General features: G+C 40.0%; 1 protein-coding gene across 1 annotated transcript; it reads right to left on the bottom strand.

The window, feature by feature from the left end:
- Positions 1 to 545: 545 nt before the first annotated feature.
- Positions 546 to 21890, bottom strand: ppl (periplakin). The gene is made up of 22 exons (XM_046415299.1): positions 21596 to 21890; positions 15912 to 16011; positions 14602 to 14756; positions 13244 to 13364; positions 12156 to 12281; positions 11444 to 11485; positions 10531 to 10692; positions 10296 to 10403; positions 9266 to 9361; positions 9029 to 9151; positions 8787 to 8933; positions 7729 to 7880; positions 7514 to 7617; positions 6745 to 6902; positions 6435 to 6613; positions 6109 to 6247; positions 5096 to 5289; positions 4798 to 4948; positions 4605 to 4688; positions 4386 to 4502; positions 3776 to 3868; positions 546 to 3667 (listed from the first exon to the last, which is right to left on the bottom strand). Exons 1-22 carry the CDS (start codon positions 21643 to 21645, stop codon positions 995 to 997), a joined length of 5274 nt encoding a protein of 1757 aa, XP_046271255.1. The 5' UTR covers positions 21646 to 21890; the 3' UTR covers positions 546 to 994.
- Between the last annotated feature and the right edge of the window lie 1900 nt (positions 21891 to 23790).

The following is a 23790-nucleotide window of genomic DNA, read 5'->3' as shown; positions in this document are numbered from 1 at the left end:
AACAAATACTCGCACTATAAGTAACTGTAGGAACATATCAGTATTTTACTAAATATTTACACTGATATATGAAAAAGTATCACTGCAATAGCTGTGAATATATATAATATAGAATTTTCCAATAAAATGAAAACTGAGTGAAAGCTAATAGTCTGTCTTCCCCCCAGTTTTCATGAGGAATATTTAAACTCTGCAAAACTGTGAATGTATGTAATTAGAGAGCTTCAGTACTTTATAATATTTCCTCATGTCTGCATACAGTACACTAAATACTTTGATTTTATGCTACTACTACTGATCCACTGCATTTCATCAGAAAATATTGTCCTTTTTGCTACTATTCATCTGACAACTACACTTAATAATTACTTTGCATTTCATATTTTACATACAAAACATCTATAAAATGCTGTTTATAATGCAGTCATGCAGTAATAATAAGTAATATAAGACTGAAAATAGGCATTCTACACAACCTGATAGTTTTCATTTAATAATACTGTTTCTTCATCATAAGATTACATATAAAAACAAAAACCACATACTTTTTTGTTTGATTTGACTTTTATTGAAGCTTACAGAGCACACCTCAGATAAACCTGGGAAAACCCCACAAATAAATGAAACATTTAGTACCCATGTGAATTTCAATGGCAATATCAAATCAGATACCCTAGTACCCAGTGTAAGAAATTAAAGCTCAGCTGAGCAAACTTTTCCTGCCACATAACAGTTATGTAATTGGCTGTAACATTAGTAATATACAGGATATCCGTATATTCATGCTACTACCACAAAATTAAATATGTGTAAGCAAATAAATACATAGTGCATTTAGAAATCATGGATAAAGTATAAAATAATACCTGTCACCACAGTATTAATGTCAGAATCAGAGAACAGTAAAACACAAGTTGATTTTTAGTCAACAGAGATGAAACAGAAGATCTCTTGTAAAATCGGGGTGAAAATGTGCTTTTTAGCATGTTTGCATTCAGTTGCTCTTGCCCGACACCATTACACCAAACTCCTGAATGGAGATTTCTTTGTTTATGTACTGCTGAAGTTGTCGGTCTGTGATGTGCCCGAGACGCAACGCATCATCAATGGAGAACTTTTTCCCTGACTTTCTGTCGTGAAGAACCGAGGATTCTCCCTTGGGGCCCTTAACTGTTATCTCTTCCCAATCACACTCCTGACTCTGCAGGTTGACGAACATCTTCCAGTCAATCAGACCTAGTCTGTAGGCCTCTTCAGGTCGCATCTCTTTGCCTGTGTCTGGATCAATGACCACAATAGATCTACGGAGATGGCTCTCCCTCTGTTCCTTCTTCATTCTCACTCCGGCCAGATTCTTTTGAAGTCTCTCAATCTCCTCATCCTTCTGGGTGGTTATGCCTCTGAGCTCTGCTAGTTCCCTCTGTAGAGAATCAATCCTCAGCTCCAGGTTCTTTCCATCCTCCTTAGGTGCAGACTCAGTGATAAGCCGAGTCTCTTTGCTGGTGATCTCAATCTCAGACCTAAGCTTGCGGATCTCATTCTGTAACCTTTGGTTTTCTTGCTGCAGTCGGTTGCTTTCATCACGGATGTAGTCCAGTTCTTTAAAAGACTTGGTGTTAGAAAACTCAATTTCAGAGAGCCTGGAAGTAAGAGTGGCCAACTCCTGGTCAAGTTCTCGTCTTCTCTTTTTCTCATCTTCCAGAGTCCTCCTTAGGTTCTCAATCTCAATCTCGGCCTCTGGGTCCCTCTCAACTTGAACTTTCTCAGTGCGCACAACTCTTTCCTTCACTTCCATCTTCTCCAACGTAAGTTGCTTTTGGACGAGGGCATTTAATTCTTTCTCAAGCAGAGTGCGTTTGTGCCTCTCCTCATCAAGCTGAAGTTTGATGATGGAGTGCTCCTTCTCTTGCTGAGGATCCTGCTGCAGGACTACCTTCTGTTTGACAGTCACCTTCTCACGATTTTCTTTGTCACGGATCTCCAGTTCATTAAGTCTGACCCGAAGTCTTTGGATTTCCAATTCTGCATCGCGCCTTGCCCTGCGCTCACGCTCCAGTTCTTCCAGTTGGAGATCGAGGTCAGCCTTTTGTTTCTGCAGTTGGTAGAGCTCCATTTTCAGGTTTTCCTTTTGCTTCTGCTCATTGCTGATGTTATGTGAGAAGGTATCACACTCTGACCTAAGGACAGGATCTTCTTCCATCTTGACCACTTCTTGCTGAACAATCTTCTCACGGATCTGTGACAGATCAATTTTCTTTATTCGGATTTTCTCTTCTTGGGCTGATCTTTCTCTCTCAAGGTCAAGGCGTTTCTTCTGTTCATCAGCCAATTTCTTTTTGAGAGTCTCAATTTCTTCCTTGGTTTTGGGATCTTCTCTGTACTGCAGGACTTCATTCACCACCTCTTTAGTCTGCACTTGAGGTTTGGTGTCCTTCCATCTTTGAATTTCATCACGAAGTTGGCGGATTTCCATCTCAGATTTCTCAGTCTCGTGGGTTTTATCTACAATTTCATTGCGAAGTCTCTCCAGTTCTCTTTCAGTCTGTGGATCTGTCTTGTATTTGATGACTTCTTTGATGATTTCTTTGACCTCCACTTGAGGTCCTCTGTTCCTTAGCATGGTCAGTTCATCCTGCAGGGATCTAAGCTGGAGCTCTGCATCCTTATGACGCCTCTGGTGCTCTACAAGCTCAAGCCGGAGATTGGCAACCTCATTCTCAGCCTTGGGGTCAGGGCGGACAATCTCCCGCATTTTCTCCTGAATAATAACTTTGGACTTCTCTTCTTCTAGACTGGCAGTTTTCCTCTGGAGGTCAGATTTTTCTCGCTGTGATGATCTTCGTCTGGCCTTCTCATCTTCATACTGTCTCCTGAGGTTTTCGACCTCTCTTTCAAGGGCAACATCTTTCTCAACTTTTAGCACCTCCTTGATGGAAATTTTTTCCTCTGCCATTGCCTTCTCCTTCTCCATTCTTCTGAGCTTCTCCTGAAGAAATTGAAGTTCATCCTCTAGTTGCTTCCTGCTATCCATTTCCTTTTGTTTCCTGTCAAGAAGCACCCGGTACTCTGTCTCAAGTTGGGGATCATTCTGGACTTTGATCACTTCTTCTTCAGTGATCACTTCCTGTTCCTTGTTCTTCTCCTCAGCCAAGACTGTCACCTGCTTTTGTATCTCAATCAGCTCATTGTCTTTCATCAACTTCTGCCTTCTTAACTCATCTAGCTCTTCCCGAAGTTTGCGCATCTCCTCCTCCTGACCACGGTCTCTCTCTATCCGCAGGACTTCCTTCACCGTGTATTGCTGTGCTCCTTCTTTGATCTCTGTCTCAAGGCCCCGCATCTTCAACTTAAGTACCTCAAGGTCATTCTCTAGAACATGGGTAGTGCGGCGTTCCTCTGAGAGTTTCTGCTGGACCTTATGGACTTCCTCATCCAGCTGGGGATCAGGAACCTTTTTGATGAGCTCTTTCTTCACAATGGTGTCTTGAGGCTTCTGTCCTTCAAGTACATAGATGTCAGTCTGGATAGACTCAATTTCTTTCTCTAGCTGTTCCCTCCTCTGGATCTCATCTTCCAGCTTCTTCCTGATTCTCCAAGGCTCCTCTCCTGGAGCAGCAGCCTGGACTGACTGGACATTTGCAGCCTGGATCATAGGGGTCTCAGGTTGCTATAGAGGGAAAATCCTTAATATTATTATTATTGTTGTTTTAATGTTATTTTTATTATTATTATTTATTATTATTATTTGTAATTATGTCATATGGAAACATTTTACCTGGTTAAGAAGGCTTTGGGCAAACTCCAGATTCTGTAGTTTTTGCTTGTTCACAGCATTTACCTCAGTGAACTTAGACTCAATAGCAGCTTCCTGTAAAAAATTGAAATAACATATCATGGAAGCACCTGCCTTTTTCACTCAGTACCTTTTAAATTCAACATGTACTTTACATTGTTTCAACTGAGTAGTTTTTAGAAGCATACAAAGGGGTAAACTCTACAGTAATTCATAAAAGAGAAGCACATCCAGTTTGATGATATGAAATAGTTGAGGAAAACCTGCATTTATATACTCTGCAGTGGTTCACCCTTCATGAAGATGAATGTGTCTGTTTTTATGCTGTTGTTTGAAACAAAATTCACATAATTCACCCCAGGGACTAAACTCTACGTCAAGAAAGCTTTTTGTCACATTTAAGTTGGACACATGCATTGAACTGTATTTGGAGGGAGAGGTTATGAAAGGTATGGATGAAAAAACTGGGAGGCTGTACATCTTTGCTGTGTACTTTCAAATACTTCATTCCACTACAGTTAGCTACAGAAGGTATGATGTGTTGACTGAATTGACGATAACATGTCATGAAATTTCAGTTTTTTTGTCTTACTTCTGCCTTGACAGTCAATGCAGGTGATTCTAGTCTGCTCCTCTTGTATGTTTGAGATGGAACTCCATCCTCGAGGTCAAGGATAGATCTGAACTTCTCACTTTCATTCTCGTAGTCCTAGGAGGAAGAATAGGCAAACCATATATCAAACCTGTTTTATTGTATTTCTGCAAATTAAAGGTAGTGATGTGGTTGTAAAAATCAATATAGAATACTTACTTTAACAGCTTGTTGGTAAAGCTGGGCATTTTTGGAGACATTGTTCAAGTCAGACTCCCTTTTTGCAATATCAGAGAGCAAGTTCTATAGAAAACAGAGAAGTGTAAGGTGTTTTTTATTTTTTACTGCACTCAGTCATAATATTCTATATTATGAATATGTGCAGTATGAATGCTTTGTTGCTCATTCTTACCCTCTGATTCTTCAGCTTGGTCTCCACTTGTCTTATGTCATCAGTTTCACGGGGTTCATAGTTTGGAACACGAGATAACCAACTGTTCAGATTGTCATAATCATTACGGTAATTTTTGTAGGCCATCTTGGCTCTCTGCAAGCTTTGAGACCTGCAACACACAGCAAAAGATATCATTATGCAGTTCTTATGTATAGCTCTATATGATTTTTTTTCTGAGGTGTAATGCTCATTATTTCCTCTAATAATTATTGATGCACAGATTTTAATGAACTTATCCTTGTCATGACCCTCTCACCTGGTGTCGATCTGCCTGTTGAGGTTGTTGAAGCGCTTGTTGAGCTTCTGGACGTCTGCCTCCTGCCTCTCAATGTCGGGGCAGTGCTCTTGGAATTTGGTGGCCATGTTGTCACAGCTGCTTTTGGCCAAACGCAGGTTCTGCTCCGTCTCAGCGATAACAGACCTGTTGGACCTCAAGTCTGATGCAATATCCTGCCAGATAAGCCAGTCAAGTCAATATAGTTGTATGTTTTTCAGTAAATAATGCAGACAAGTCAATGCTAAAATGAGACAGCATGTGGAGACTTTCTCCCTTTTAGCTCTCCCTTTTAACATCTGGCACTTTCTAAATTCTATAATGCGTAAAATAATTCTTGCGCTGTACATTTTGCCCCCGCGGGGCAAAGTTATTACCTGGTAACAGGTTTTTGTGTGTCAGTGAATGTGTGGCTGTTTGATGAAGCATAACTATACTTAAGACTTCAATACAGTATTTACTCTGTCCATGGTTTAGAATTTGCCAGTCCAGTTGTAAATCCACAGTTTTATTATTATTATTATTATTATTAGCATCACCTTATTAATCAGGGACTAATCATTTAATGTTTTGATGTAAACTGCAGTGTTGTATATTTCAGGTATATTGTGTGTTTGGAGTTCAGATTTAGTATTTCTCACTAAATTGCTTTAACACCTGCTTTAACATATGCTGAATTAAATTTCTCCCATATGAAACATTTGTAGACTTGATTATTGGAATATTCCTTCCTTACCTTTAGTTAGCACACTGTTAAGTTTCCATGCACTGAATGTTGCTCAGTGTGGAAGCACAAAACCACTTGCACTAAAATGCACTTGCATGCATGTGCGTTTTTGTGTGCATGCAGAGGGCACAGAATAGGAAGCTGCTGATCAATTGATCAGCAGGTCCACAGTGTATCTTTAATGTCACATTTATCAGCATTCCATTTGATTTTTGTCAGAGTGGGATGTCGTTGTCATGTGTGCCAAGGAATGAAAGAGCAATCTTACTGCAAGCTCCCGCTGTGTTTTCTCGAGTGAGGTGATGTCAGCTGGAGCGACCTCCTCCCTGGCCAGCTTATTCTCATAGGTGGACAGTAAATTCTTTCCATTTTGGAGGGAAGTCTCCAGCTGGTTGGAATTCTTCAGTCTAAAGCAAAGATGAGTGCAATTATTAGGTGCATCAAAATGCATGTCCTTCAGCATGCCAGATCTGAACTCATTTAAAACAGATTTAAAAGCAGTTTAGAAACAAACAAAAAAAGAAGGCGTATTGCATATTGTAACCACAACAACCAAAGAAGATGAGATACTGTGATACATATCAAGTCCCATACTTCTCCTGAGAGCACTGAAGAAGCTGCTCAAGCTTGGTGTACTTGTTGTTGGTTTCATCCACCTTGCTGTGGAGTTGAGGGGCACTGGCACAACTTGGGTTTGAGACCAAGAAGCTCTTAGCTTCCTGCACCTTAGAGGACTTCTCTGGTTCAATCTTATTGACAGCAGCAGCGATGTCCTGAACAGAAATGTCTCAGTTTGTGAATTGTCAAATGTGTAAATACACTCTCAGCTTTTTGAGCTCAACTGAAAGACAGAAGGGTCGTGAAAAAGCGTTTAAATCCAACAACACAAAGTAGAAGTCATTACCCTCAAATCCTGCATGCGGTCGGCGCTGTCCTGAAGTGGCCTGTTCTGCTCCAGTGGTGGACGCACTCGAGAATAAACGGCCTTTTCCTGTTTGTCTAGGTCACTGATGACCTTGTCCAGACCAGCCATCATCTGACGGCACTGCTGCTCCTGTTTATCTGAGGTGACACACACACACGCACAACACCTTCATAATTTGGCTTCAACTACTTTCAGTTTGTTTATTGCCAAACTGTCTGATCATCTGACAGCTTGTGCTTCTTGCCACATAGACCTGTTTTCAGTGACGTCACCATGTTCCCAGATCTCAGCAGTTACCTCGGTCAGTACAATGTTATCAATACCAACAGAAATGATGGAAAGCTCCTTGATCTAAGCTCTCACTCAATTGGGAGTATGCTTTAATAACTTTACAAATTTAGTTGTCATGTTCCTGACTATAACTGATGCTTGCTTGGATCTTGAACAGACATTCAGTTATGCATATGCTAGCCTTTTCTGCTCACTGATTCAACTCAGCCTGAGTTTGGTTAAACTACTGACTATGTTGAATTGTAGGACAGCCTTGTTGAAGGAAGTCACACTAATTGATTTTGCTGTGTTTGTTTTTAATAGTATGGCCTCATGGACAATTAACCAGTTTGGGCACTCTGGCACAAAAAGGTAACGCCTGATAGCTTATAAACCTCCCCACACTGCAGCCCTGTGCTAATTCGATCAAGCACAAAATAATTTTCAGCTTTTGCATAATGTGTACAGTATGGTGTACCTGTGCCAGTTCCACTCTCCTTCTTCAGCTCCTCAAAGCGTTTCAGCAGAACCCCCTTGCTGCTGGCCATTTTCTGCTTGATGGCTTTTTGCTGACTGGCCAGGCTGTATAAGAAACAATATAAGAAACTGTTACTACTACTACTACGATTAACATCCAGTAAATGTCACTTTTGTACACATACACTATATCTGTACATGTTTGTACACACTCACTTGTCAGAGATGGCCACTGCATCAGGGTCAGTGGGGGGGATCATGAAGCAGACTCCTGGGGCAGTGAGTTTATGTCCAGCTGCATCCTTCACATCCCATTTGGTCCCATTGTTCCGGAGCAGTGTGTACTGCTCACCACGCAAAACCTGCCCCTGTACATGTCAAACAATTACAATCTATCATCTGCCACTAGACTACATATACAGTTTAATCTAATACAATCAAGATACGACAAACATAGAGCATTTCATTTAAACTTGGTTGACAGAATAATAATAAAAGAGCAAAGCAAATTTAAAATCCCTTTTAACATAATTCCATTGTAAAATTCAGTCGTGAAAGAAGCAGAATTATTAATTGCTAAATTTAATTTCATTGAAAACCTGAGAAATAAGTGAGGTCAAGAGACAGCATATACATGAAGAGCTTTGCTACCCAGCTGAACAGCTCCATAGGCTCTTTAGTCAAAGTACAGACTCCTTCAAATCCCTTATGTTCTGATCCCCCGGGGTTTTAAATTACATCCTCAGAGTCTTAGCCTGGTCTCTCTTCTAAAGGGATTTGAATACATTACACCACAAAACCCTTAAGTTATGGGCCTAGTACTGAGAAAAGGCAACGCAAAGGGAGAATGCTTAGTCATGCAGTCTGATAGCAGGGAACATACTGGGATCAGAGCAATGACAGCCAGTTACAGAGAAAAGCATAACACTAAGTAAAGATGAAGCGGAAATGGGGTCACTGCAGCATAGAGGGACAAATGCATGAGAAAGATGAAGGAAATAAGACAGTTCCGAGAAAGTCTCGCTTGAGGAAATCCTAGAACAAGCCCCCCAAAAACCAGTCCGGGTAGGTTTCTGGTAGAATTTTTCAAAATGTCCATTTTGTTGTTTAAACTAACTCTTATTAGTGTAACTCCCCTAAGTGTCCTATGATTGACTGCCTTCTGGACATTTGAAATAATGTTTTTGGTTTTTTTTTGTTTATTTTTTTTGGTGTCTCACATTTAAAAATAAGCAACAAAGTACCAAGTAGGCGCTCAACAACACACTGCATACCTCGTCTGTGTCGTATTCACACAGAGCCTCGATGGGCAGTGGCTTCAGGGGGGTTTCCCGGCGGTAGCTCAGAGGCAAAACCTGCAGGCTGCGCTTCTGAAGAGCTTTGACACGCTCATCAAAGTGGTCCATGGCCTTGGCTTGGTCCTACACACACACACACACACACACATATTTTCCAGTGCTGTACAAGGAGTCAATGGTACTGACAGGTTGAGCTGTTCACATAAAGAAATGCTCACATCGATCTCCCTGATCATGCCCTCCGTCTGATACACGTCTTTGAACTCCGGGTTGTACTTCTGCTCGAGCTCTTTATCCAGCCGCTTCAGCAGGTCCTGAGTGTCACGTGCCTCCTTGTGGAACTGGACACACACACACATGCACACACAGACACTGATGAGCCTTACCTATTTAAATGTGGGTTTGAATGTGCTGTATACACTTGTGTGAGTGCTTATCTGTCCTCTGTGTCTGACCTTGTGGTACTCATCCATGTGTTTGAGGTGGTTCTCCTCACAGATGAGCAGGTTCAGGTACTCCTTCCAGTCAGCGTGGACTGCCTCCATGTGAGCCTGACAAACAACAGTGTTATTTGGGCATTTGATGAGTAAAAATCAAGTAATTTTAGTTTTTAAGGACATTTGAGTTAAAGTGCAGTCAAAGCCAGATCAAACATCAGCTGTGGAAGAACAAGCAGCACAGATATATGACATACACACTGGAACAACTTGACAACAACATGTTTCGTTTATTTTAGGGCTGTCAAACGATTAAAAAAATTACCTCGATTAATCGCGAATATTGTTTGTATTTTGTTGGGGAGATAAACCAAGTATGTGGTGTTGGAAATAAAGAAATGACAAACTAGTTTGAGAAATCAATTTCTCTTACTTTATTATTACACAGTTAGTCCTTCAACTAACATATTATTGTGCCTGCAGTCCATAGCAACCCATTTAGCCATTGCATTTGTTAGTCTAGTTGAGGTTACTTTGCTGATGGGTTTACCCTGGTTGCACTCTGTTACTTTAACTTGGCGGACATGACTTCCAGCAAGCTCTGTGCTACTGCTCCTGCTAGCTCTAGCATACATGAAGTGCTTGGCCTTGAGGTGATATTTAAGGCTCGTTGTGCTTCAGTGATACGATAAAACGTTATGGCAGTATTTACAGACAACTCTGGTCTTGTCTAAATCCCCACCTGGAGTTTTTACGAACAGGAAACTGATTGTGTATAACGCCTATGTCCGACGCCTCCTCCTCAGCCATCCTTCTCTGTCGCTGCCAGGCTGCATGTGTGGGTGGCGACACAGAACGTAGACTGACAGATAATTAATCGTGCGTTAATTTTTCCTTAACACGTTCATTTTGACAGCCCTGGTTTATTTATTTATTTGTTATTCCTGAACCACCATGTATCCTATTATCTATATGCCATATCTTCGCTTCACGCTCCCACCCCCTCCCGCCCACCAAACCACAGTGATGTACATCGGTGGTCCTCTACCTCGATGACATTCTTCCCTGGATGTTCAGAGGCAATCAGCTTCTCTCCATCGTCATTCAGCTTGGTGATAGTGGCCTCCTTGGACTCCAGACACTTGCTAATGAAGTTCTGTTGGGGTGACAAAGAAGTGCTGAGTAAATTATGAATCATTGTTTTATTACTTGGTATTGTCCATCTGTGTCTGCGCTGATGTTTGTTTTATATATGCAGCTTGTGTGTGCAACCTGTCAGCTACCTCATACTGCCTCTGGCGGGCGGGGTAGTCTAGGTTGGTGTTGCTCCAGTCGTAGTTGATCCTCTCGTCAGCCTGCTGATCCATCCAGTACAGCTCATTGGTGCAGCGCTGCATGTAGTCCCGCAGGCTCAGCAGGTTGCGCTGACGAGCACTGGAACTGGCCTAAATGAGAGGAAGAAAAACTTAAAGTGACAACGAGCAGATTCTCAAACATGATGACTTGATGATTTTGATGCACTAAGCCGATAAAATAAAATGGAGAAAACTAAATTTTATGTCAGTATTGAACAGCAAAATTACTAAACTGCGTTCAGTCAAGGTATAATGTAGAACACATTTAAGGAAAATGTAATATAATGTGAAAACAAAACATGGAATTATTCCATATTTGTCTTTTTAGAAACAAAAAACCAACAACATGTCCAACAGCCCACTGGTTCCAACTGAAGTTATAAAGCTCTAAAAATATCTCACAAATTTATGTTTTGTTCAAAAAAGGCCTCAGTAATTTCTTTAAACAGAAGCTGACCGTAGTTTTTTTATCAAACGCTGGTCAGACAAAAGGAAACATTTGTGGGGGACTATTTTCTGAGAAGATTAATCCACATTTTTTACTGTTACTATTTGAGACAGTAGGATGGTTTGTGTGGGATTAAATCATTACAGAGTGGGTATTCATGGTAATAAAAGAAAAAAAAAAAACAGTGGAGCTCTGTAGCACAAAGAAAGAAGATGATATCCACACAATGCTTGTTCAGATACATTCAAGGGAGTTGTTGTTGAGAAATAATATATAGAATATCACTCAAGTGTTTAGAACAAATATAATGTAGATTTTACTCAAGTGAAAAAGATTTGAGATTGGCAGGTACTCATTATGATAATTATCAAACATTATAATATGATTTATTACCAGCAGTTTGTTGTACTTCATCTGAAGACTACTGACGTATTCCTGAAGAAACAGAGAAAAGAAAAACAAGACGAGGATCAGATGAGGTGCTTTTGCACATCACTGTTAAAAATAATGGTTGTTAAGCATGTGCAAGTTTTTAATCATAATAAGAAATTGTGCTTTTCATTTTCCATACTAATATTAAAAACATAACAGCATGCGTTGCTAGTGCTATTTAGTTAGCATTACAGTTAGCAATCCAGTTTACCAATAATTTAAATAAACTCAAACCCTTTTCGGTCACTAATACCCAAAACTAGAACCTGTTTGTGTATGTTGTCCGATATGAACCCATATGTAAACTTTGTTCTTTTTTTTACAGAGTAGTATGCAGAAAAAGTTGCTTTTTGATAATTCATAATGATTAAATTCCCAGTGAGGTTTACTGTTTCAGTGCTCTATATAATATATTGTAGTGCCTCCATTACATATCTTTGTCACAAGTAAGAGTCGCTTGTTTATTGTTTGTGATCACATTTCTTATGTATATATTCTGTATATATATATATATATATATATGTATATATATATATATAGTATTAAAAAATCCTGATTGTTTCTTTTACTCCCTTGTATCAGTATTGTCCCCAAAAATCCAGTATGAGTCAGCTTCTAACCAAAACTGATGAATCCTGATGCTGTTAAGTCACATGTGGTTTTCTGTTTGTACCTTGTCTCCACTGGTGGAGATGTGAGGAGCCAGAGCCTCCACCTCGCTGTGGAAGATGTTGTGTTCCTCCACCTCGTTCTCCACGGATGGCAGATCCTGGCCAAAGCCCTTATTGTTCAGGTTGTCCTTGACAGAGAGACGAAACAATACACATTAGATCACTCTAACACATGATAACAGTTTGAGCGTATATGTAGAAAGGCAATTAGTTGTTCGTAACGGCTGCAGGCCTCCAATAAGGAGGTCTACATAAGTCAAACTGAATGAGCTGAATTGTTGAAAGCTGCTGCATATTAATCTCTTTCAATATTATTTTCTCATGTGAATATATAATAACACTGTTTATTTTGTGTTTTGGTATTTTCTTGACTTGGTCACCTATGGATCTAATGCCCACTGTTCCCATCATCCCACTTGTCTGCAGAGTGATCCATTTGTTTATTTCAAATAGCTTAGCATTGTTCATTCATTAAAGTTGTATTGAGTGATTGTTTACCCACTTGGGAGCAGCAGATCAAGTTGACATTCAATCACCTTAAGTTCAGCCCATTTAAACATCCAGCAGACAAACAGCAACATTAGCATTCATTTCAAGTTCTGTTTGTTTCTATCTAACGTATGGAAGTCCAACAGTCTTTCTTGTTTTAGCTCTGATTTGGTTTCCACCAACTCCAGAGAAACATGTATCTGTCTATTTAGCTGCTAGTTGATCCATTGTGGTTACTGGCTCGTCTGTCGGCTGTTTGGTGCTGAACAGATAGTGTGCAGACCTTTTTCACTGAAGACAGCTGCCTGCTGCTCAAAAACAATGCTGAGGGGAGTTTGTGGGCTAAAACCCCAAAACAATGAGCTAAAGGACATAAAAAGGACAACCTATGGATCACAGCTTAAGACCATGAATTGCAACTTCTTCAGTTTGATTCCATCCATTATGTGCATGAAATTTGCAAAAAAAAAACAACTTAAGTTCAATGAAAATACATTAAGAAAATACTTAAAAAGATGTATTTTCCAATCTGTTTAACTCAAGACCACATATCACCCAGCATCAACAAGTCAGGTCCACAGTGTACAGAAATGTTCCCTACCAGTTTCTCATCAATCATGTTGCCCCAGTTAATGCTGGGCTTCCCCTCAGTCCGGCTCAGGTGGTAGATATGGTCAGAATCCTCTTTCAGCTTCTTGACTCTGTCACGTAGCTGCTTCATGCTGAATACACACAAAGGATAATGCAGTTCTTATGGAAGACTTAAAAGGAACATTCATTAAATTCAGCATGACAAGATAACCTATTTTAGCTTTTGCATGTACAAAAAGTTATGATATTTCTTTCTGAACTTGTGCTCTGATTAAAAGAACTTTAAGCTCTTCTAACTCTCATATCTCATAGATAACTGACTAAAATAAAAACCCATCCCCAATAAAGGCCTTAAAATCTACGTATACTATAATGGATCAGCATGATGTACGCAGTCATGCCATTCTTGCCACTCCATTTTTCTCATGTTCTGTTTCAACAGAAATACTGTTTTCATTCACTAATTACCTTTAATTGTCAATTGGTTTATTTACCCCAGAGGCCTTTATATGTGGCCCAGTGAATATAAACACTTTCACATTTACACAGCATTTATTTCATCAGTACAACAACAAGTCATGTCATGTCATGAATAACACAACACCTCCTAAAGAAGCAGTCTCCTCATGTGAAAGTTTTATTGTTAACAATGTTGTAGTAGGTTTCAGCTAACCTCAATGTTTTGGTTTTTTTACCCAGTCTTTATTAGCGAACAGCCTTTATATGTTCATGCTGGCCATGGCACAGCTGTTTATTTGAAGACTGTCTTTTATATTAGAATTTACTGTATTTCGAGTAACTTCCACTTTGCTGTTTCTTCTATTATTGTTATTAAGAAGAAGAAGAAGAAGAAGAAGAAGAAGAATCAGCTTTATTGACAGTATTTATATTTTCACATACACACACTGAATTCGTCTTCTGCATTTGACCCATCCTTAGTTGAACACACACATGCAACACCTGGCAAGCAACACCTGGGGAGCATATGGGGGGTTAAGTGCCTTGCTCAAGGGCACATCAGTCAGCTAATGGGGAGGGGGGGGGCATTTTTCGCATTAATCACTCCACACCTCCATCAATGCATATTTTTTAACATCTCCTGGAAAAGGCAGTGTTTATACCCACTGGGCTACTACATAGCTTTTAATGTGAAATGTCTGTTAGCTCTGTACACTATAGGAAAGATCCCGTCAAGGGCCTGGTTCTCTCTGCTACTGAGGTGTGTATTTGAGAGTTTATTAGATAGTGACTACCTTGTGTTGTGTGTAGCTCATTGACACAAACACACATCGTTTCTTCTTCTTTCTTCTAGTTCTTCTAATATTTTTACACAAAGCACAATGAAGGAAACCCTGGAACTGTACTCACTCCTGTTCTATCATCTCAGCCTGTGGATGCTTGAGGCGCTTGGCCTCAACAGCGTCCTCATCCAGGCCGGTGAGCAGTTCCAGAGAGTTGAGGATTCTCTTGTTGGTGTCATCCTGATAGAGTGGCTGCTTCCCCTCATTGATCTTCGCCACATCCTGCAGAAAAAAAAAACACATTGGTGGTGAGAAAGATGGCCACTTTTTAATGTCAAAGTGAACATAAACAGCTTTCTTTAAAATCTCAAATAATGTTTTTTTTTACCATTGTACATTTACAATCACCATTATACCTATACGTGAGAAAGTCATACTACTACACTTCACTGAGATTGTACCTTAAATGAATACACGTAACAAATAAACTTGATTGATTAACACTCTGTAGTCCACATTATCCAATAAATAAAATAAAGAACAAGCACATCAAAGCTTCCTATCAGGGGGAAGTCTGTCAATTAGCGTTGCCAACCATTGGCAACGAGCCAAAAAGTCACAAATTCATAGCTCATCCTTTCTATAGAATAGAATTATGAAGCTCCATCCTTCCCGCTCTGTTTACCTATCATCAAACTGCCCGACTCCCGGGCTGACCTGTGCCTGGAGCAGCTAAAGATGAAATAAATTTTGGAAGAAAGTGAAAATATTAAACAATAATAGACTAATCAAGCTAAATCATTTTTTTATTCAGAAGCCCCCCTTTCACACTGTCTATTTTGAAAAATTCTGTATTTAGTAGTACCTTTTTAAAACATGTAAGCATGCAAAAACCAGCATGTGCCTTTAAAAAAATATCAATAAATATTTCATTTCAACTGCAGTGGCAGGTTCTGTTCTCACTGACAAAGGGTGAGTATATAAATCTATATAAGTGCAAATGTTTATTTTTGTTTTTTTTTTTTTTACACCTGTAGAACATATGGCATAAAAGAGCATTAGACCAGTTTATTATAATGGTGGCCTATTAGTCTCTTGTTTTAATGAGATTGTGCTGATTATGTGGGTGTTCGCAAAAGCACATATAAGCTTCTGGCTAACAAATATTTAAGTGTTGAATTTATAGTTTGTGTCACAGTTGAAGCGTCACTGTAGTCCACACTGTAGCCCTGGTTGAACTTTACCATCCTATGGGGCAGAGTGTTCTCTTGCACCTCCTCGTCATTCTATGATGTAAAATAGAGCCAAGAGGTTCTGGGTATTTTGCCCAGAGGCAAAGTATTCTGTCCATTTTTATTTAAATCATCAGTGTATTATGAGATTGTCAGTATTAACAGAACCGTGAGGTCCTTTGGAGACTCTGATGTCAGATTGTACCTTGTTGAGGTTCTGCTCGATATCAAAGATGTTCTTCTGCACTTTATCAGCATTCCTTTGCAGCTTCTCAATCAGGGCGGTCAGCTCTGTGGATGAAGTACTGGAAGACAACATAAACATAAAGTTGAACTGTTATTTCCACAAGTTGTCACTGCTTTCCAAACTAATTATCATTCGAGACTTAAAACACTTGCCACATATAAGAACATGAACGCCAGTGCAGAATATGTCAGTCAACATGTCAACGTTCATAGAGACTTCCAATCAGGACCACAGAGGTATTTCTTACTTCAGTAGATTTGGAGCTTGAGTGGTCAGGTCTTTTGTATACTGCATGCATTATGGAAACTACCAACTGGCTGACTGACTACACAATTAAGTGATTGCTTAAGTTTTTTTGGATTTGACTATAACTGGCAATCTGAAGATGTTTTCTTGCACATGCAATGGGCTTTTTTTTTTTTTTTTTTTTACTTTTTTGACATTTCAAAGAATAAATAATGAATCTATTAATCAAAAAATGAAGCTATACAGCACAAGCATCTGCCAAATGAATGTTATGTCTTTATATGTGTTACATTATACCCCAGCCTTCAACAGCATAGACTAGCAATCTTTCATTTTAGCAGGTGTTAACATGACAGCAGGCCATATCAGCTGATGTTAATTCAGTGACTAACTTGGCAGAACAAAATGAAACTTGTGTTGTGTTGTGTGGGTCGTGTGTTCTCTGCATCTCTCTGACAGAGATTATATGTGTAGAAAGATAATGCATATTCAAGCAACATTTAGGTAAGTATCGGGTCAGATTGGGTATCAGCAGCTACCCTGTGTTAAAGGTCCAGGTTTGGGAGGCCTGCACTATACTGTGGTGTGCACTGAACACAGCTAGCACGCATAACAACAAGTGTTTTATAGTTATGAGCTATAGTTTTATAGGTATTAATGATGTCATGAGTCATAACCTGACTGCTTCTCTTTATTGCAGGAGAAGCAGTGTCCCTCTGGGATCTTCATACCAAGATGATGACTCACAGTTATTTCCCAAGAATCATAATGTGTGCCATTGCTGCAACTGACTGACTGGATGCACATGAACATTACTCATATTATATACACACAGATACACAAAACATCAGCGATTGTAATGATTTGCATGATTGTCGCAGTGCATGCTGTGCTCTCTGAGTTAAGTGAGCTTAATGGAAGGTAAATTCACTGACAGGTTTATAACACATAGCTAAGGCAAAGGAAAGTAACCCAGCAGGTTTTTGCCTCATATCTTGCAAAAGACACACCCAGTCCAATCACTGTGATAACTATCACTCACTGTAATGTATGCCAAAGTGCATGTTCGAGTGTTCCTGTCAAGCATGAACCGCCTTTACGTATTCTTTCAACTCTCATCACAGCAATCAGCCACCAGACCCTGACTGATACATAAGCACGTCCCATTCTGTTGGCTGACTTCAGCAAAGGCATGAAACAGCGTCTCCATTTGAACGCTTTGTCCACCAGAGAACACTGATGTAAACTTTCTGACTTTGTTGGAAAATCTACAAAAACATTAGTTTTTAATGCAAGACAGCGGATTGTTTTGTGTTCAGTTATTACCACCATATTATCCCTATTTGATCTTTAATAATAATATTTCGTGAGACGTTTGGCGGCATAAATGTTTGGGTTTTTTTTGTTATGTCTCAATTTAAACAATTTCCTGAAGAAATTTCTGTCCCACAAATAACACTGTACAAAAATATCAGGACATTAATGTAACAGATGAACTGCAACATGCAAATACAATCCTACTCATAGTATCTGAGACGCAATTTTATTGGCCGTGAGTGTGTGGGTGTGTAAGAGCGTGGGCTGGTGGCAGACACGGAGCAAAATGAGTCCACGTCTGTCACTTTACATTCATCATCTATCTCCTCACACATCCTCACCTGCTCACTGTTTGTTCATGAGTTACATAACATCTGCTGCTAGCACACTGGACATTGGTTTTAATTTCACAGCCCCTGCTGGTTTATGAAATAAAACAATGTCAGAACAAGTTTGAACTGGTAAGTACTGTGAAGAGTTTTGAAGAAGCAGCTTGCAGTTTAACTGTCAAGGCCCATCCGAATGAGAAACACCCTGAGGGGGTTTTCTGTCATCTAACACTATCTCATGATTACAGCAAACACACAGTCCTCTTTTCTCCCCGAAAGCTTCAGACCAACTGGTCCTTGTGTAAGCAGCACACTCCCTTATAGACTTCACGGCTCCTAAATCACACGCATTCGGACTCCTACTTCAAGCCCAATGCACGGAGACAAAAAGAACATGGGCCATGTTAAATGCAAGGCACACAATGTTATTTTTAATGCATGCTTTTGTACAGAACATTTACGGTTGACGGTTCTCAGAGCAGAGATGTTTTTGCTCTAAAATTTAGAACAGATGTAAACTAGTCATGCCTAGGTCTTTTGACCGTTAAGCAACCCCACTGCCTGTGTTCAAAGGGAATAGCTCTATATTACATAACAACAAATAATGAATTGTCTTGATTTTCACAATACTGCTTTTTGACTTCATTTCAAGTGTCTGAAAACAGTGCCACAATAATTCCACCTGCTCCGCTCTGTATTCTGTGTTCCAAACATGTCAGCGGAGGGGCTCACTGGGTTGGTTCTGGGAAGGAGCTGGCACCAAAGCGTTAGCTTGAGAAACACAACTCAGATGTTTCCACAGGGTCAAATTAGAAGCAGAAAGCTCCAGCACTAAGTCATAGTGGGTGTGGAGGGTTTCTGGCGTCAGTGAGTATCAGAGCAGAACCCGAGCCCTGCTCTGTCTCAGCTGCCTGCTCGCCATCCTTACATTGCTGATAAGACATGGACAGGTTGGTTGGACAATCAGTGGGTCCCTGGGCACAGACATTTTAAAAGATCCCCAACCCCTCTTACATTTTAGCAAGGCTGGCAGATTGACACATCTGCATTGCTTGTAGTCAGTTTTTTTTTGTGTGTGTGTGTGTGTCTCTTTGTTTTCAGTTTGTGTGTCGTTGAGGTTGACTGGCGTCTGTGGTCATTTTGCATCTCTTTGTGGTGAGTTGAAGAGAACGCGGCAGATAGAGCCAAAGTCGCACCAAACATCACCGTGTTGTGATCTGTTTCTTTGATGACAAGCATAACCAGTTCTCCATTTACACCCACTGAAAATGAGATAAGCCGTGGGGATTTCACTCAACGGGGTGGAGGTGACGCTTTTAAATCACTCATCTCTCACCACAAACACACAATAACCGACTCTGTGCCAGCACCGGATTATAAACACCTGCATCCATTATGAGTACAGGTCTTAAGTTAACCTCTAGGTGAAGTTAGACAACAGAAAGACAGAAAGCTTCTTGCTGGAGCTGCACAGCAAGAAGGTTCAGCATTCTGAACCACAATGTGCTGCTTGAACAGGGACAACTAAGGACAAGCACCTTGACAGAGGGGCTCAATACAATACAATACAAACTCTTGTTTTACTAGTTTTATTTCATTTTACCTTATTAAAAAACTTTCAGGATCAATTTTGTTTATTTATTTAAGTCGTTCTTTAACTGTATAAGACATGCTGTTGCGAGCTCCTTGTACTTTTTTTCCCCCACAGTTCTCTATTGCAGCATTTAATCGAACATGTGCTTCAATCTTTTACTACAATAATACATCAGAATGCAATAGTTAATGTACTTTTTTTTTCTTTTTAAAGAATAACCTGAATCGGCAAAGTAACTGTTAAAGAGAGTTATAGTAAAAAGTGCCAAGTTTGCCTCCAAAATATAGTGGCAATATAAAGTGGTAGAAAATGAAAATACTCAATTACAAGTACCTCAAAATGCTACTTAAGTGAAGTACTTAACTAAATATATGTAGTCATATTCTATCACTGCTTATTCTAAATTTCTCTAGATTTTAATTTTCACTGCAAATGTTTATTGGTTCCAAATATCAGCTGTTGGTTTATTGTTAATAATCAACACCAGCCCCAAAAATATTGGTTCATCTGTAGTTTAAAACCTTGTGAGCAGCCTAAACTAGTATTTCACCTTATTACTTTTTGGATGCAAGGACTGGCATTAATGTTCAGCTCCGAGGCTTTGGTCATCTTCATCATCAAACTGTCATCATTCTGGCTTACACTGACAGCTGGCCAGATCCCTCAGATAAGTTTTTTTTTTTCTTCTTTCACCAACTAAAACCTGAGTAAGAACAGCAGCATGAAGAGAATGAAGTGCTGCATTATTAGGATTCCATCACTATCTGTTGGTGGTTATCAAGGTACAGAAGTTGTTGAGCAGTCAATACAATAATGACTTATCTTCTCTATGAGATCCTCATCGTCGCCTCATGAGTAGAAACCAATAATGGCTACAAGAATGCACATAAATCAATGGTTTAGTGTCAACTTTTTAAACTAAATCCACTGCCAGTGCTGAGCACAGTACAAAAAAATAATCCTAACCATAACTATCTATCTTGATGGCAGGCGTGACAGGAAGCCACCTTACATTGAAGGATTACTTTTTGAAAAACAGATTAGATTGTCTTTTGGTATTCAACACCAAAGGGTGTTATTTCTGCAGCCCCCCCCCCCCACCCACACACACACACACACCCACACACACACACACACACACACACCCGAGCCCCTAATGCTTGCTGAGTGACAGGGAGCATTACACTCTCCACTGGCTTTAAAGGCATTCCTCCATCCAGAGTGTTGGTTGAAGTAAAAATGAGCAGGCTAAGGATAATGATTTAAACAACCAAATATAGCCTCAACACTTTATTGTTTCAAGAGCGGAAAACCAGTTTGATGTATGCATAAACTCTGAGAATTCCAAAACTAATAGGGGATGGGCTTGGTTCACAAATACTGTGGGAGAGGCTACAAGCAACACATTATCTATTAAAGAGGGAGAGCTGAATTCTTGTAAAGCAGTTACTGCACATTAACTCTCTGTCAGCCACGCCCACTTAGAGCACACATCTAATTTGAAGTTTTCTGTCTTAAACACATTAGCTAATTTAATCTGCATTACACCCTAATTATTAATAGATGATGTGCATTACGGTTATCCTTATTCACGCACCTGCAAGTGCTCTTTTACTTGGCAAACAGGCAAGCTTCAGGAGTTTGTCTCAAACTAGTTATTCCACTATAGAGTACGCGTTGTTGCATGCTCAGAACGTGAACCATACTCCTTTTTTAAAAAGATAGGAAAAACAAATGACTTCGCATATGCGGTGAATAAACCATGATTTCTACAAAACTTGATGTGTTTTGATGATACATATGATGTGATGTGTCATTCGGCAAGTATTCAGTTCACCTTGCATCAATGCATTATTTTAAAATCTATTTATTTATGCATTTTTCATAGTCCCACTTTCCGCATTCTGTTCTATCCAGTTAAGTGTATTTTGGTACAGAAGGTTTACTGATAAAGTTTCTCCAGAAATGAAGAGAGACTGAAAGACTAGGTAAAGTGCGTACAGGTGATACAGGTAGATATGTACGTGAGGCAAGGTCACTTTGGCTTTACAGGCATGTACACTGCAAGAGGATTCAAAACACCGCCGAAGTGTGCGCAAAAGACGCCATAGCTACCTGTAAAAGAAAAATAAGAAAATCCAAAATGTCCTACTTACGTTGTTTTTGGTGGCGTTATAGCGGTGGTCTTGCTCTTTCTCTTGAACATGGTGACAGGTCACCTGTCAGGGGCTTCCGACAAGTAAACAATTCCAACACGTCGTGCGAAATTCAGCTGTGCGGATGTGCGCGTCTCCTCTCGTTCCGCTGCTCCCGGTGCGTACGCGTTGTGCGTCCGATCACACACACACACATACACACACACACACGGCCTTGTCACTGTCGGAGCCTTCCTGTCCACAGACACTGTACCAGCGGTACTGGCCTCATCATCCGGAACACTCACTCTTAGTTTTCACGCCCCAAACTGCGTACCTGTCAGCCAGCTGAGCATAGGCGGGGCCACGGGCTCACGTCCCGCCCTTCACAGACACTCCCAGCTATTCACAACCAAACATTACACACTTAATATATAAAAAAAACACCAACACTGCAGTGTGTTGCACATTGTTATGGTTCTGTGTTTGGTATTATTATGGCTATGTGAAACAGGGTATGACACCTTTGCAGAGTATCTGTTTGTAAGGATAAAGTGTTGCAAATTCATAGAGAGAGTCATTATCATTGTAGAGTGTAGAAAGAGCAGCCGGATGGTATTTAATACAGATCATCTATCAGCTATGAAAGGCAGACGTGAACACGCCCTTAGTGGTGTATCTCTCTGTGGGTGGGTGACTTGTTTTGTGGATGCAGGCGTGGCAGAAAGACTACACTGGCTGAACCAGTCAAACTTGATAGTGTCAGCGTCCTCCTGCTATGTGAATGTCTGTTTGTGTGCGCATGTGTCAGTCAGTCAGTGCGAGGTGTGTTACAGCGATACTATGACCATCCACAGAGTTTCCAGGTCAGCCAGGCCTCCTAAGTGAACTAGAAAGAGAAAGAGAAGACATCATAGTAGATTAATGATAAATAGAGGCGACTGACGACTGAGCTCATGTGCACTGTGACTGTGCACATGACACCGAAAACTTAATGGTCAAATTAAAGCAGCAGAAGATCGGTCAACCCACTGGATCCTACATTTCCCATTATGCAACTCTTTTGTTAAAGGGTCCTCGGTCTCAAGGCCAAGCCGAGATAACACAATGATGTCATCAGGGCATGCCCCTTTTTCTGCCATTAGTGCTGCAGAAGAAATAGCATTGGCCAATCAGACATTTGCAGGTGTTTTGCTTTTTCCGGTGCCTTATTCCCTCTGTTTACATCACAATTATTGAGTAGCGGGATAAAATGTTTGTTGTTGTAATAAATAAGATAAGACAGAGTCCGCTGCACAGCCACGGCTGGGTTAAAAAGCACCAGCAAAAAAAATGTAAGATTGTTCTGCTAAAAGGTTCCTCAGTTTTTGCTGAAACTAAACAGTTTACTACATTGGGCAATCAAACACATGCAAGTGCACATTCCTGTTTGATTACTCTGTAACTTGAGCTGCTTAATATTTACCTTCCAAAAGATAGCCACCCAACACCACCTCTGCTTCTTTTTGGTCACTGTGAGAAAGACAGTACTATGAGGCATTAGTAAGCTCTGTGTAAAGCAAGTGTGCCACAGCCGCCCCACCATGAGGTTCCATTTGGGCCCAAATGAATTTTAAAAGAACAAGAAAGTACAAGAATATTTATGCTGCAGGATTCCTAATTATACCTAATTTTTCATAATCTGAGAAGACCAGGCAGGGTGACTCTTTCTACCAAATGTGAAAGAAATAGTATCCATCAGAGGTGGAAGAAGTAAACTCAGATTTTGCAATTAAGCAAAAACTGCAGTACCACATAGTACACGTTACAAGTAAAAGGTTTCATAGGTTTACACAGGTAAAAGTTCTGGTGTAATGGTGCAAAAAGTTTCTAAACTTTTGACCTCTCCTATACTCCACAACCTAACTCACCAAAAAAAAGCCTTAAGAAGTGATTTACCTCATGGCGAAGGATTAAAGGACCACAGCTGCTGTATCTTATTTATTCTAGCAGCAAGTAGTACATTGTTGTATACTGGGCATCGTTGTACATCATTGTATTGACTACGAGCCCTGTGTAGTTTGTTTTTTAAGATATTTTGACCAGATAGACCAATGACAGTGATGAATCAGAAACACTGCCTCTTCATCATTCATTCATCATTCATTCATTCAAGCATTCTGTCCTGCAATGATATAATCTTTCTTCCAAACAGTCATCATGTTTTGAACTTGATT

This window comes from Scatophagus argus, chromosome 16, assembly GCF_020382885.2.
Source record: "Scatophagus argus isolate fScaArg1 chromosome 16, fScaArg1.pri, whole genome shotgun sequence".
Lineage (NCBI taxonomy): Eukaryota > Metazoa > Chordata > Actinopteri > Scatophagidae > Scatophagus > Scatophagus argus.
This window is presented reverse-complemented; position numbering and strand designations above follow the sequence as displayed.

Coding starts and splice junctions, on each gene's coding strand:
- ppl (XM_046415299.1), bottom strand. CDS start 21,645: ATGTTCAAGAGAAAGAGCAAGACCACCGCTATAACGCCACCAAAAACA. Junction 7,881..8,786: donor GTGAATACGACACAGACGAG/GTATGCAGTGTG, acceptor TGACATGTACAG/GGGCAGGTTTTGCGTGGTGA. Junction 6,903..7,513: donor GGAGAGTGGAACTGGCACAG/GTACACCATACT, acceptor GTGTCACCTCAG/ATAAACAGGAGCAGCAGTGC.